The 12904-nt window shown below is 49.5% G+C and overlaps 3 protein-coding genes across 3 annotated transcripts; 1 reads left to right on the top strand and 2 right to left on the bottom strand.

Moving 5' to 3' along the window:
• Positions 1 to 1730: 1730 nt before the first annotated feature.
• On the top strand, positions 1731 to 4251 carry GGS25DRAFT_514723 (aconitase family-domain-containing protein; the record flags this gene model as incomplete). Its single annotated transcript, XM_049263017.1, has 4 exons — positions 1731 to 1830; positions 1893 to 1924; positions 1986 to 2060; positions 2119 to 4251. The coding sequence occupies 4 exons, from the start codon at positions 1731 to 1733 to the stop codon at positions 4249 to 4251; spliced, it is 2340 nt and encodes a 779-aa protein (XP_049115700.1).
• A 1201-nt stretch (positions 4252 to 5452) lies between these two features.
• GGS25DRAFT_522820 (uncharacterized protein) lies at positions 5453 to 6934 on the bottom strand (the record flags this gene model as incomplete). Its single annotated transcript, XM_049264312.1, has 1 exon — positions 5453 to 6934. The coding sequence occupies one exon, from the start codon at positions 6932 to 6934 to the stop codon at positions 5453 to 5455; it is 1482 nt and encodes a 493-aa protein (XP_049115699.1).
• A 2554-nt stretch (positions 6935 to 9488) lies between these two features.
• On the bottom strand, positions 9489 to 12461 carry GGS25DRAFT_522819 (uncharacterized protein; the record flags this gene model as incomplete). Its single annotated transcript, XM_049264311.1, has 3 exons — positions 9489 to 11191; positions 11251 to 12303; positions 12365 to 12461. The coding sequence occupies 3 exons, from the start codon at positions 12459 to 12461 to the stop codon at positions 9489 to 9491; spliced, it is 2853 nt and encodes a 950-aa protein (XP_049115698.1).
• Positions 12462 to 12904: the final 443 nt, after the last annotated feature.

Raw genomic sequence — 12904 nt, 5'->3', positions numbered from 1 at the left:
GGAACTTCTCTAGACCGGCAACTCAAATTAGAACGGCAGCGGAAATCGGAAAGGGATCGATATGGCTGTATGGATACCGCCTTAACTGAAGGGGGGTCTCAAGACGCCCGGTTGGAGGTCCGAGTGGAACCCATAGCCCCGATGGTCAACCAAAATTGGAGCTTTAGACGGGGAAGCATCGGAGGCATACCGGATCTGTCAAGGTCGATGGAAGTAGTTTTGTCGGTAGTTCATGGTTTAAGGGTTATTGAGATCATCCATAGGGGGGTTTTCTTTTGTAACTGCGAAGTAGTAGATACCTAATATATGTAACTTGAAGAAAATGTGCTCATTCCTTCCGTGAGGTTTTTTCTTTTTTTTTTCTTACAATGTACTACTAATGGTAAGAGGAAATAGAATCGATGTTGTTGGCTGCGGTGTAAGAAAATTTGATTGGGCCTAACCATTACACCGAAAGAGTGGAGCGGAGATCTTGGTAGTACCACATCCTTGTGTCTTCAGATTGCCAGGTGCATGAGGTACCACCTGACAGCGATGGTACTTACGATACTAAGGTACGGTACATGGGTACAATGAATGGGCATGCTTAATTCGGAGTACGGCAGGTACACCTAGCCAAGCCCTGGGGTAGTACAGGAGTCAGGGTGACATCATCACGCAACACTTTTTTACTTGGGGAAGTATCGATATCGGATATGTAACAATTGACAACTATGAACTTTACCGCTCTTTTCTATGCACTATCAATTATATCGGATCCTAGGCATAGTACCGTAATATGCACTCCATGAGACATGATACGTGAGTTGTGAGTTGTGAGTTGTAGACGAGGTGAGAAATTAGTGATTGGTGAAAAGAACAAAACAAAAAGAAGAAGAAAAGAAAACAATCTATCCGGCGAAAATAGACTCCGATCCATGAATAGCTCTGCATCAGTGCATACAATCACCAGCGTACTATATGCATCAAGCAGTTGACTCGCACCAAACGCCCCTCACGTGGGGTAGCCTACATAGGTACTATTTTGTAGTACATACCAGCACTGGTCCAGCAGGCAAGCAAAATTCCCAATTGTCCCCAATTGCGCCGGGCAACCCGGGTCAAATCTGGCCAATTAGAATTACCCAGATTCAAATCTCAACCCTAAAAAGCATGCACCCCGCTACCGGAGAGCAGGGACCACCGTCCGATATTCGGCGGTCTGCTATAAGGCGGAAAAAAGTGGTAGGAAGTAGCTAGGTTACTACTTACAACGAAACGAGAGAGCATTTAAATAGAGCATTTAAATAGGTAGTTTAAGTCAGTAGGTGCTAGGAAGGGGCGACAAAGAAAGGGATAGTCACGGTACAACACATACTCTATCATTAGGTATTCTCGTACTAGAGTAACTAGACTCTTAATTGCTTCCTACAAATATAAAACCCCTCCCCGCATTTATGAGACTTTTCCCCATCGGCGGTTATTGCTGGTACTTGAACTTGTGATTCTTACAGCATCATCCCTCTCTTTCCCGACATTTTATATCCCTACTTTCTCCCTTTCTCCCTTACGCCCGTACCCCCTTTCACCCTTCTCTCGTTTAAGAACCTGGATTATTTATCACTGCTGTATGTAGTAGCAGATCCAACTTCACCTTGAAAATTTGCGACACAGAAACACAAGTAAAACAAAATCGATATTCGTATTCGCAAAGACAGAAAAAGAAAAGAAACCAAAATCTTTAGCCCAAGATGCCCGCTGCCGAAAGTGTTCCGCAGACTTTGTACGACAAGATTCTAGCTGCCCATATAGTGGATGAGAAGCTTGATGGCACTGTTCTGCTATATATTGGTATGTGAAATTCAATTGACCTGTTAAGACGATCAGTTATACTAATTCGTTTGGTGCAATAGACAGGCATCTTGTTCATGAAGTCACTTCACCAGTATGCCATATTGCAATTATGATGCTCCATATAGTAACCCAGAGACTAATAAGAGATGTAGCAAGCCTTTGAAGGCCTAAAAAACGCAGGGCGCCAAGTACGAAGACCCGACTGCACTCTCGCCACTACCGATCACGTAAGTTGCATTATTAGCCATGATACTATGAAATAGACAATACTAATATCATTACTAGAATGTCCCGACCAAGTCTAGAAAAGGCATCAAGGACATAGCTACCTTCATCGAACAAGACGACTCGCGATTACAATGTATAACCCTCGAGGAGAATGTGAGAGACTTCGGCATCACCTACTTCGGACTGGGTGACAAGCGACAAGGCATCGTCCATGTTATCGGCCCTGAGCAGGGCTTCACTCTTCCCGGTACCACTCTGGTGTGTGGTGACAGCCACACTTCTACACATGGCGCTTTCGGCTGCTTTGCCATCGGCATTGGTACCAGTGAGGTCGAGCACGTGTTGGCTACTCAATGCCTCATCACCAAGAGAAGCAAGAACATGCGGATACAAGTTGAGGGCGAGCTAGCCCCTGGTGTCAGTTCCAAAGATGTCGTGCTTCATGCCATCGGTATTATCGGAACCGCTGGCGGCACTGGTTGCGTTATCGAATTCTGTGGCTCCGTCATCCGCTCTTTGAGTATGGAAGCTCGCATGTCCATCTGCAATATGTCCATTGAAGCCGGTGCTAGGGCTGGTATGGTGGCCCCTGACGATATTACCTTCGAATATCTCAAGGGCAAGCCTCTTGCTCCCACATACGGTACACCAGAGTGGGACCGCGCTGTAAAATACTGGAGAAGTCTTCAATCGGACCCTGATGCCAAGTATGATATCACCGTCGATATTGATGCCAAGGACATCATCCCAACTGTGACTTGGGGCACGAGCCCTGAGGACGTGGTTCCGATTACCGGAGTGGTGCCCGACCCCGAGACCTTCAAGACCGAGTCGAAGAAGGCTGCCGGACGAAGGATGCTCGAATATATGGGGCTTACCGCCGGCACTCCCATGCAAGAAATTGTCGTCGACAAGGTCTTCATCGGTTCCTGCACAAACTCTCGAATTGAAGACCTCCGCGCTGCGGCACGAGTTGTCAAGGGCAAGAAGAAGGCAGACAATGTCACGCGCGCTATGATTGTACCTGGCTCCGGTATAATCAAGGATCAAGCCGAAGCCGAAGGTCTGGATAAGATTTTCTTGGACGCCGGATTTGAGTGGAGAGAAGCAGGGTGCAGCATGTGCCTCGGCATGAACCCCGATATTCTATCACCCAAGGAACGATGCGCAAGCACGAGCAACCGAAATTTTGAGGGACGACAAGGTGCTCAAGGTCGAACACATCTTATGTCGCCAGTCATGGCGGCCGCTGCCGCTATTGCTGGTACCCTTACCGATGTCCGGAATTGGACCGAGTACACTGACAGCCCGCATATTGATGCCTACAAACTAAACTCCGCTCCAACAGGCAAGGCGCATGTCGATGAGAGTGTTGAGGAAGACGATGCCGCCAGGGAAAGGATTACCGACCAACCAGAGGATTCCTCGCCGCACGTGAACTCCATTGCCATGGAAGCGGCTGGCTCCCAAGGTCTTCCAAAATTCATTGTCCACAGGGGAATCGCTGCTCCCTTGGACAGAGGCAATGTTGATACGGATGCCATCATCCCCAAGCAATTCCTCAAGACCATCAAGCGCACAGGCCTTGGTACCGCTCTCTTCTACGACTCAAGATTCAAAGAGGATGGATCTCCCAACCCCGACTTCGTCCTTAACCAAGAGCCATGGACAGGTGCCAAGATTCTAGTCTGCACAGGCCCTAATTTCGGATGCGGAAGTTCAAGAGAGCACGCGCCGTGGGCCCTGCTAGACTTCGGCATCCGGTGTATCATTGCACCATCCTTTGCCGACATCTTCTTCAACAACACTTTCAAGAACGGCATGCTGCCCATCACCATCAAGGACCAAGCGAACCTTGACAAGATCGCAGCAGAGGCACGCGCAGGACGGGAGATTGAGGTTGACCTACCAAACCAAGTCATCCGCGATGCCGACGGCAACGAGATATGCGGCTTCGATGTCGAAGAGTTCCGCAAGCACTGCCTGATTAATGGTCTTGACGACATCGGCCTTACCTTACAACTTGAGGACAAGATTGTCAGCTACGAGAAGAAAGCGTCGACCAGAACTCCCTGGGTTGACGGATCAGCATACCTTCGGAGAGGTAAGGACGGGCGGCTTGCAGCTAAGGCTGTTCCTGTGCCGACTACGAATCGCGGCCAAGCGATCAAAGATCCCATTGATTGGTGAGGGGAAGAAGCAGGCAGTCAAATTAGTAAAATAAGTAAAAAGAACTAAAAAAAAAAAAATAAGATACCTAACAAAGAGGATTAGCTATAGGGGGGGTGCTTTTCGTCATGTTGCGCGGTTTGGCGTTTGCTGGGGAACTTACCTAGTACCCAAGCAGTTACAGTATTATAGTAGTTACTTCGCTTTTTATGCGACATTTATTTACATATAACGATATGTCGTTTACCTACGTGTACCTCCCTACCTCCATGTCTGTATATCACGTTCCTAATTACTATCGGTGAAGACTGGTGGGTGAGTGAATAGGGGTAAAAGGGGGCAGTATGACCCTGGCTGCCTGCCTACCTAAAGCTAGTTAGCATCAAATACAACTTACCATGCCTCGGCCCTCGAGGCTTAATATGGACAGAATACTGATGATTGCCTAATTTAGGTACGTAAGTACTACGTATGATCGCAATGATCGACGCGATGAGGCCTACGGAAGAGTTCAAAGTATTTGCCAAAGTAAACGTTGTGTATTCAGTTCATCAAACTACCTATGCCATCCATTGACACCGAGGAAGTGAGTCCATTCCATGCCATTGTGTGTTGTATGTTGTCTTGCGTGTGGTTGTGGTTGTGTAAGTGTTGTGGTTCATGTAGAACCAACCTGCTTACATGGTACGATACAAAATAGAAGAAAACATTAAGGGGGGGGGGGGGGGGGGGTATCAAGTTGAAAAGTGAAAGAAAACGAAAAGAAATGAAAAGGGGGAAAAGAAACAGAAATCTTAATCATGCAACCACATCCATAACAACAGTAGCAGCAGCAGCAGCAGCAATAACAACTCCTGACTGCGCAGGTATCTTTCTCGTATGTGTTGGTGTTGCAGCGATCTGAAAAAGAAAAGGGGAGAGTGGCTTGCAGGAAAGTATCCACAGGTTACGTATTATCTCTCCCCAAAATTATTTTTTTCCTTCTCAGCTGCCGAAACCCCGTTGCCTCTCCTCCTTGCTTCATCCCTCACTTCCTCCTCGCGTACTTTAGTACACATCCACGGATCGAGATGCTCAGTACTCATTCCCGACAATAGAGGTACGGGCGCCACCGTATTCCTTCCAATAAGCGCGCAGGCCAAGTGCGTGTGTTGGTGCATAGGTACAACGTGGACATACAGATGTGTCTGTCTGCACACTACCTACCTCCCCCTTACTCCCACTACCAGTCAAAAAGCACACAACCATGACTCTCCAACCACTCCCTCTCGGGGCCCTCCGCGCCCTCGCGGAGCCCAAAGCCCTCGTACCACCGCGGCATGCGGACCAGATAGCTCGGGATGTACGCGAGGCGGCTCAGACGCGGCGCGGTGGCGCCCAGCAGCGCGGCGTGCGCCAGCATCTCGTCGGCGGGGAGCCCGTGGCCGCGGCGTATGCGCGCGAACAGGAAGGCCAGCTCGCGCAGCTCGCGCGGCAGGAGCCCCGCCATGTCGCGCGTGCCGGGGAGGAAGGCGCGCGAGACGGCCAGGGCGCGCAGCGTGGCCCCGTGGTTCGCGCGCAGCGCGCCGAGGAAGGCGGTCGCCTCGGCCCCCGCCAGCACGCCCTCGCCGGGGCACTCGGTCGTGTCGAGGATGATGCTGCGCAGGCCGCGCCCGTGCGCGGCGAAGGTGCGCGTGTAGTCCGGCGCGTCCGCGTCGATCAGCCCGGTCACGTGCACGTACAGGGTGCGCGGCTGCTCGCAGGCGGCGAGGATGAGGGAGAGCCCGTGCGGGGTGATCCACGAGCCGTGGAAGTGCAGCGATATGGGGTTGCGCGCGGGCGCGTACTTGTTGAAGTCGGGCTCCGAGGTGTCCGGCAGGTAGGTGCGGAACCAGTGGGGCACGGGGCGGGTGGGGGAGGGGTGCGGCGTCAGGGCTTGCTCTTCCTCTTCGCTGCTGTTGCTCTGATCATCTTCGTCGTCGTCGTCATCTTCGAAGCCGTTATCGTAGTAGTCGATTAGCCCGTCGACCTCGAGGTGCTGGAGGCGCGGCAGCGAGAGGAAGGTCAGCACGTCGTTGATGGTGACGCACTCGAACTTGTCCCCGATCTTGAGGCGCGTCAGCTTGCTCAGCAGCATGTCCTTGTTGGGGGGCAGTGCGCCGGGTAGGCCCGCCGCGGTGGCGTTGGTGTTGGCGTTGGCGGCGAGGTGGAATATTCCGCGGAGGCTGGGGCCGAAGTGGAAGTAGCGCTGCTCGATCTCGAGCACCTCGATGTCGCGGCACAGGAGCAGGACGAAGGCGACGAGGCCGGAGTCCACATCACTCGTGAGGTCGCGGATAATCTGCAACTTTAGCTCGAGCGGGAGGAACTTGAGACCGTTGAGGATCTCCCACTGTTGGCGGTTGCGGTTCATGAGGGCGAGCGGGATGCGGGTGCGCACGCGGTTCTCGATGCGCAGCGGGAACATGTGGAGCTCTTTGATGATGCAGGCCAGGTCAGGCCGGACGGCGAGCTTGTCGTTGAGGCGCGTGAGCACGCCGAGGTCGTGCTTGCGGTGGCTGTCACAGGGCCAGTACGGGTCCTGCGCGATGACGTAGATGAAGGGGGTCGCGACCTGGAGCCATTTCTTGCTCACGAGGCGGAGGTTCAGGATCGTGCAGAGATCCGTCACTTTGTCGAGCTGCTCCACGATGGAGAGGACGATTTCCTGTGGAGCGGAGTCCATGATGAATGAATTGTTTTTTTTTTTTTAATAATTGCAAATTGCAAATCAGTTTGAAGTTCAAAGGGATTTCTGTTCTATGAAGCGAGATAGTTCATATGACACTTTCAAGTGACTTGGTCAACAAACTTGGGTCACTTGGTATTAGAAGATGAGTTGTATGAGAAGGCACGTGGGTAGAGGGTAGTAAAGTAGAAGGTTGGGAGAGGTTGAAGGAACAGCTTATGAGAGGAAAGGTAAATAAACAAAAGGCATGGGACCAGAAGGTAAAAGACAAGAGGCAAGAAGGTTGTTATCACGCTCCAAGCATCATTTCGCCCCTAGGGATCAGGATCAAGTATGTTATACGATGTAATGGCATACTGTATCTCCACGATGGCCTCCTTATGTTGAGGATATGGGGGGCTAGCCAGGTCGAAAGGGGATCGAAAGGGGGTCGAAAGGGGTCGAAAGGGGTCGATTGTGTTGCTATAGCCTCAAATTTGAGCACTCCACCTCGTCTCGAAAACACAACCATAACCCAGCTGTCTACAGCTATTCCTTAGGTACCTAGATATCTTGAAGAAGACCATTAAATATGCCAGCTTGGTGGCTTGCAATGAGAGAACGGGGACGTGTGGCAGACAGATCTTTATGAAAACGTGTAATTATAAAGTACCTACTCAACACTCCAGGAGCAATAAATCAAAGAGACTATTACATAAAAACGATGAATGAGTGCTGGGAGGAGACAGATACTGTTAATAATCTAGTACTTTTACCCCTATTTTAATTCTGTGTATATCCAATAACATTTAATGACGAACCCCCATGAACCACCTCCACGAACTCATGTTTGAAAAAAATAAAAAATAAAAAAAATTGAAAGGTAGTCTATCGCAAGTCCAAAGTATTACTAGAACTTCTAATCTAAGATAAAAAATCCGCAACAAAAATCTGATCTTTGTGTTGTGATGCTCATTATCAACTACCTACAAGTGATTTCCCACAGAACACCGAAGTACAATCACTCATCCCCCATGACAACAGTGTGAGATCCTGAAAGGTTGGCCATACCATAAGACTCACAGTTCCCGTCACTAAGGGTAGGAACAAAAGAATCAACTAGTTAATGACCTAGAAGTTATATGAAGCGGCTGGGTAAAGAACCCCTGAACTGGGGTGATAATAATTCTGAATAACGAACCCCCATCTTACAGACAGTATAGCTAAAATATACAGCAAACACCACAAGCACAACAAATAATATTCAGTACAATGGTGCTTTGTTTCACGAGAAGGCAAGGTGGTGCGAGTCAAGAGCTCTGAAGAACTGAACGATTTATCGACATTAACTAGAAGTACATACTTGAATAGGAGGTAGGTATAAGCATGTAAAAACTTGCCATTACTTAATATACCCCCTTATTGGCCATCGACTCCTCCTTGTCCATCCTTCTATGCTAAAACAAATCTATCTTGCCTTCGCCCCATGCTGATACTCGCCACCTTTGATACATCCCTCGGTGCTGTTCCATTTCACATCTCTTCGGCATTTCGTATTTCATCATATCGTACGTATCCTTCTTGAGCTTCCGCAATCTGCTAGACCGGGCCTAGTGCTAGCTGAGATCTATTAAAAAATAGAGTCTAGTGATCCCATACGATTCATATGCTTCTTCCCTCCCTAAAGAAACGGGTTTAGGGCCCGTATCGAAAGAGACGTCTCTTCGGTGCATCTGGCTTAGCGAGCATGGCGGAACTCCATAGAAACACCTATCCGTATTCATCAACGCCATGCACCTACTCTTGTGAGCGGCCCCAGAATCCCCAAGAACAAGTATCATGCCGAGATTGCACAAGAGACTGAAAGTCGAACTCGAAAAAAACCAACCAACAATCAAACTTGCTACAAGCAGGCGAGGGGTGTTGATTGTCAACCGTATACGAGAAAATTCATATTGGGATCGTAAGACGTGTTGCCCCTTTCGTTGCTGTATATGTTCCTCCTCATTTTATATCAACATCATCTATGATGCAAGACGCAAAATGCAAGACGCAAGATGCAAGACGCTTCTGATACAAGGCTCGATGGCCTATTTCAGATTGTCTTCATACCCTTCATTCCAAGTGAGGAATATTGCAAATCAATGATGGAATGGCAATTTTCCATCTTTCAAAAAGCCATGTGCATTCTGAAGCCTATCCGCAGTCAGGCCAAATAATCTTCAATGCCTTATGGTGCCTGTACAAATCCAATTGGATTTTACCAATACATTGCCCGATCAGGGCGCGTCTGTGGCTTTGAATCTCCGAAATCGTAGAACGTTGTAGTTCCGCTAGAGCCCCGAGCATTTGTATAAGGATCGGGAGCAACAGGAGAAACAGGGGCAGCAGGCTCTACTCCATAGTTGTAGGGATGGCGATTAGGCAAGCGATGCCCATACGATGTGCCTAATGCAACGGGTGGAGCATTTCTATACGCTGTAGTACCGTGGGATCTGTCGTGATGATTATCATGGCCAAACTCACCAGAGTGGTTTACATGGCCAGTCTGAAGTATATCAACCGGGCTTTCCTATTTGACCTGATCTCTGAACTTCATGAATTCGCAGATTTTAGTCTGATGATCTGCGTAGGCATTAAGCCACTGTTGGCGGATGGCCTGATCTTGTCCCAGCTCTATAAGATACTCATATGCCATGTCATTGCCTGCTTGACGCGTGTCGAGCCAGGCACTTCCCTGTTGTTGACGGCGGGCCTTGAAGTTTTGCTGACGGGTGGTGAAATGCAGCATGATCTTGGCGTTGAACGCTTCCCACTTATCCATATACTGGTAGAAATCCTGGGCATACTTGCGGAACTGAACTTGATTGGGCCGAATACCTGCCACAGCCACCGTCGGAGGAAGTCGCGGAGCGACTGGCGGAGTTGGAAATTCGAGTGGAACCACCTTGGGCGGATATTCCTTTTCCAGCGGGATCTGACCCGAAGGCTGACTCTCAAAAGGCAGCGTAGACTTCAGGTCGCCAAAGTTCCCAAGGCCTTTAGGGGCTGGATCATTAAATGGCTCCACATTCTTGAAATCGGAGAACATAGTATTGAACTCTGTAGTATCCTCCGAACCGACATGCTGTGCAGTAAAGGGGTTTGTGGCAGGAACAGAAGCTGGCTGGGGAACAGCGGGCTGAGTGAACGGCTCCTTTGTAGAACTCGCCTCTTGAACTGGGCTCGTGGACTTGGTGCGCACACCATTTACATCTCCGGCTCTCCATTCCTCTCGGTAAGGCTCAACAGGAATCTTACGGGCACCGCCGGTCTGGGGCATCTTCAAAGCCTCATCAACATCTGCTAGTGGAGGTGAATCAATGTCCATGGCAGTAGCAGTATCAGCATTGGCCGGTGCGGGAGCGAAGGAAGTCGGAGGGATTTCTTGCCATCCTTCGCAATCATCGTCCTCGACCATTCCAGCTGAACCTGCGGTCATCTTGACCGGCTTTGACTTCTTTCCGTTGGTGCGGCGAGTCGGGGAGGTCGAAGTGCTTCGCGTAGTCCGAGGTTCAAAGTGTTGAGATCCAATCTTGTCACTCCATTCACCAGCCGAAAACTTTTGTGTGGCAGCATTACCCAAACCTTCGTGTACCGATGGCATGCGGCTCGTTTGAGGGGATCTCGGTTTCGGCACGTATCGACGAGTAGAGCGGCTACGGGATGGGGTTCGTGGTTTCGCAGTCGACTGCGATTCGCCTGCCGATACGGATCCTGCGCTAAACTTCCAGTCTTCCGGCACTTCATCTTGAACAAACCTAGTGTTAATATTGTCGGAGCTGTGTCTGGCAAGCCCTTCCGTGTTAGCACGTTTGCCATGTACATCGTGAATCCCCGAGAAGTTGAAGCTAGAATATATATCATCAGTACTGATCTTGGGATTCTTGATTGTTGAAGGATTCGTGCTATGCGAGGTTTGACTCTTCTTCCACCGAATATTATCCCGAGATCGACTGCTGATAAGACGGTCGAGATCACTTCTCTGAACCTCTTCAAAGTGTGATAGCCCGTTGTAACTTGGCTTGACTCCTCCACTGGGAGGGTGATGGGTGGTGGAATAAGGAGAGCCAAAAACCCAATCATGGGCTCGTTTCACGGCGTGCTTCGTGTGGTCAGATGCAACGCCGCTAACGTGCTGCTGCTGGGTTTTGGTAGATTTGACAGAAGTCTGAGATGATATAGCATACACTGAGGGGCCGTTACTGGCCTGTGCTGTAAATCCATCTGTTGTAGCTATATTCAAGTCACAATTAGTAAGTCATATGGTTAAGAATTGGGTTCAAGGTGCATACAATTGGCAGCATTTCCAGACGCATTCGATGGGTTTGCAGTATTCGTCGGTTGAGGTTCCGGAGTGTTGTCGTTCTGTTCGGACTTTGGCTTATATCGTTCCTTAACTCGAGACTGGTAGGCAGTACTGTTAGCTTTTGGGACGGTAGTCTTATCAACCTTGGTTGAATCTTCGGATTCCGCATCGTTGCTTGAGCTTTTAGGTGTACTGGAGCTTCGAGGTCTTGTACCTGGAAACGATCCGGGCACCTCTGGTGTTCGCGCCGCTCGTGTGCTAGTAGTACGACCAATACTTGGGCCGTCATCAAACAAGCTTGTCTTTTCGCCGCCAGGAGTATGGTATGGGGTACTCTGACGTTTGTCCCAGACTTTCTCCCTAAACTGGGCAAGCGGGTCCGGAGGAATCGACGACGTGGGAACATCTGGAGTTACTTCATTGTATAGGGTCGAGTGTGTTCGGGTAGTGAAGTAATTCTTGTTCGTAACAGGAGGCTCGTCGGCCATTCCTGGTGAGTGGGGGGTATATCCATTTCGTCTGTTACTATTGCCGAAGGAGGCTTCGGCCTTCTGTTGCTGGAAAGCTGATCTACGAGATGAGGCATCCGGATCAGCCGTCTTCGTATCCCGAGCTGCAGAAGTTGGCGCTCGTCCAGGGACAGGTCGTCGGGCTGTACTGGGTCTCATGTTTTCGAAAGCATCCGCATAAGCTTTTCGTGTTTGGGGATCCTCTCTAGGAGGAGGCTTAGGCGGCCGACCCATGCTGCTAGCAAAGCTAGCAAAGCTAGCATAACGCTGGGCACCCGAAGCAGGCTTGCTTGGGGATGTTTGAGGGTGTCGTGTAGGTGGCGGTGCCCACTGCTTGCCAACATCTTGCCACGGATTGCCTCGGACACCGGACGCTTTGGGAAAGCGCGAATTGAAAGCCTTGCGAGCATCATCATATTGGCGTCTTAATGTGTCATCTGTCAAGATCTCATGGGCAGACTGGATGACTTGGAATTTCGAGTTCACTTCGGATTCTTTGCCTGGGTTTCGGTCTGGGTGATACTTTAAAGCTACACGAAGACAAGATTGGTTAGCTGTGAGGATAGGACGGGATAAATCAGGGAAAGTTACCTAGTTTTCTGAACTGCTTTTTTATCTCCTCTGTGGAAGCATTTGCAGGTAAACTAAGGTCCGCGTAATAATCGCGGTTCTTGTCCCACTTCGGCATGATGATAGCTGGGTGAGGAAGGATAACCGAGTAGGAGAGGAATGCGAAACAAACAACTGGTCAATACTCTATCTTCGCTTATTATTCCAGTATGTGTGTTTATTGAGGTGGTGTGAATTGTGTCAGAAAACAGATTGATCTGTGGTCGGCTGAAATTAATGAATAGAGGTTGTGAGGATATAATTTTTAGTGGGGAGGGTCTTTGCCTCGTGGGCTCGTGAATTCATGGGCTTGTGGGCTCGTGTGCTCGTGGGCTCGTAGGTTCTTCGCGGCTCGATAGGCAGCCGGGGGAGATCACAACCAAAGTTGTTTTCTTGTCGCAGTTACGACTCGAGGAAACTACCAAGGAAATATTTAAGATCATCTATACCCAATGGGCTCTCAATCTAATAGAGATAGATGTCTCAAGAAGGAACAATTAAAAAGAAAAGTAAATGAATAAT

This window comes from Hypoxylon fragiforme, assembly GCF_022984875.1.
Source record: "Hypoxylon fragiforme strain CBS 206.31 chromosome Unknown GGS25scaffold_6, whole genome shotgun sequence".
NCBI lineage: Eukaryota > Fungi > Ascomycota > Sordariomycetes > Xylariales > Hypoxylaceae > Hypoxylon > Hypoxylon fragiforme.
The sequence above is the reverse complement of the archived record's forward strand: the minus strand, read 5'-3'. Positions and strand labels throughout refer to the sequence as shown.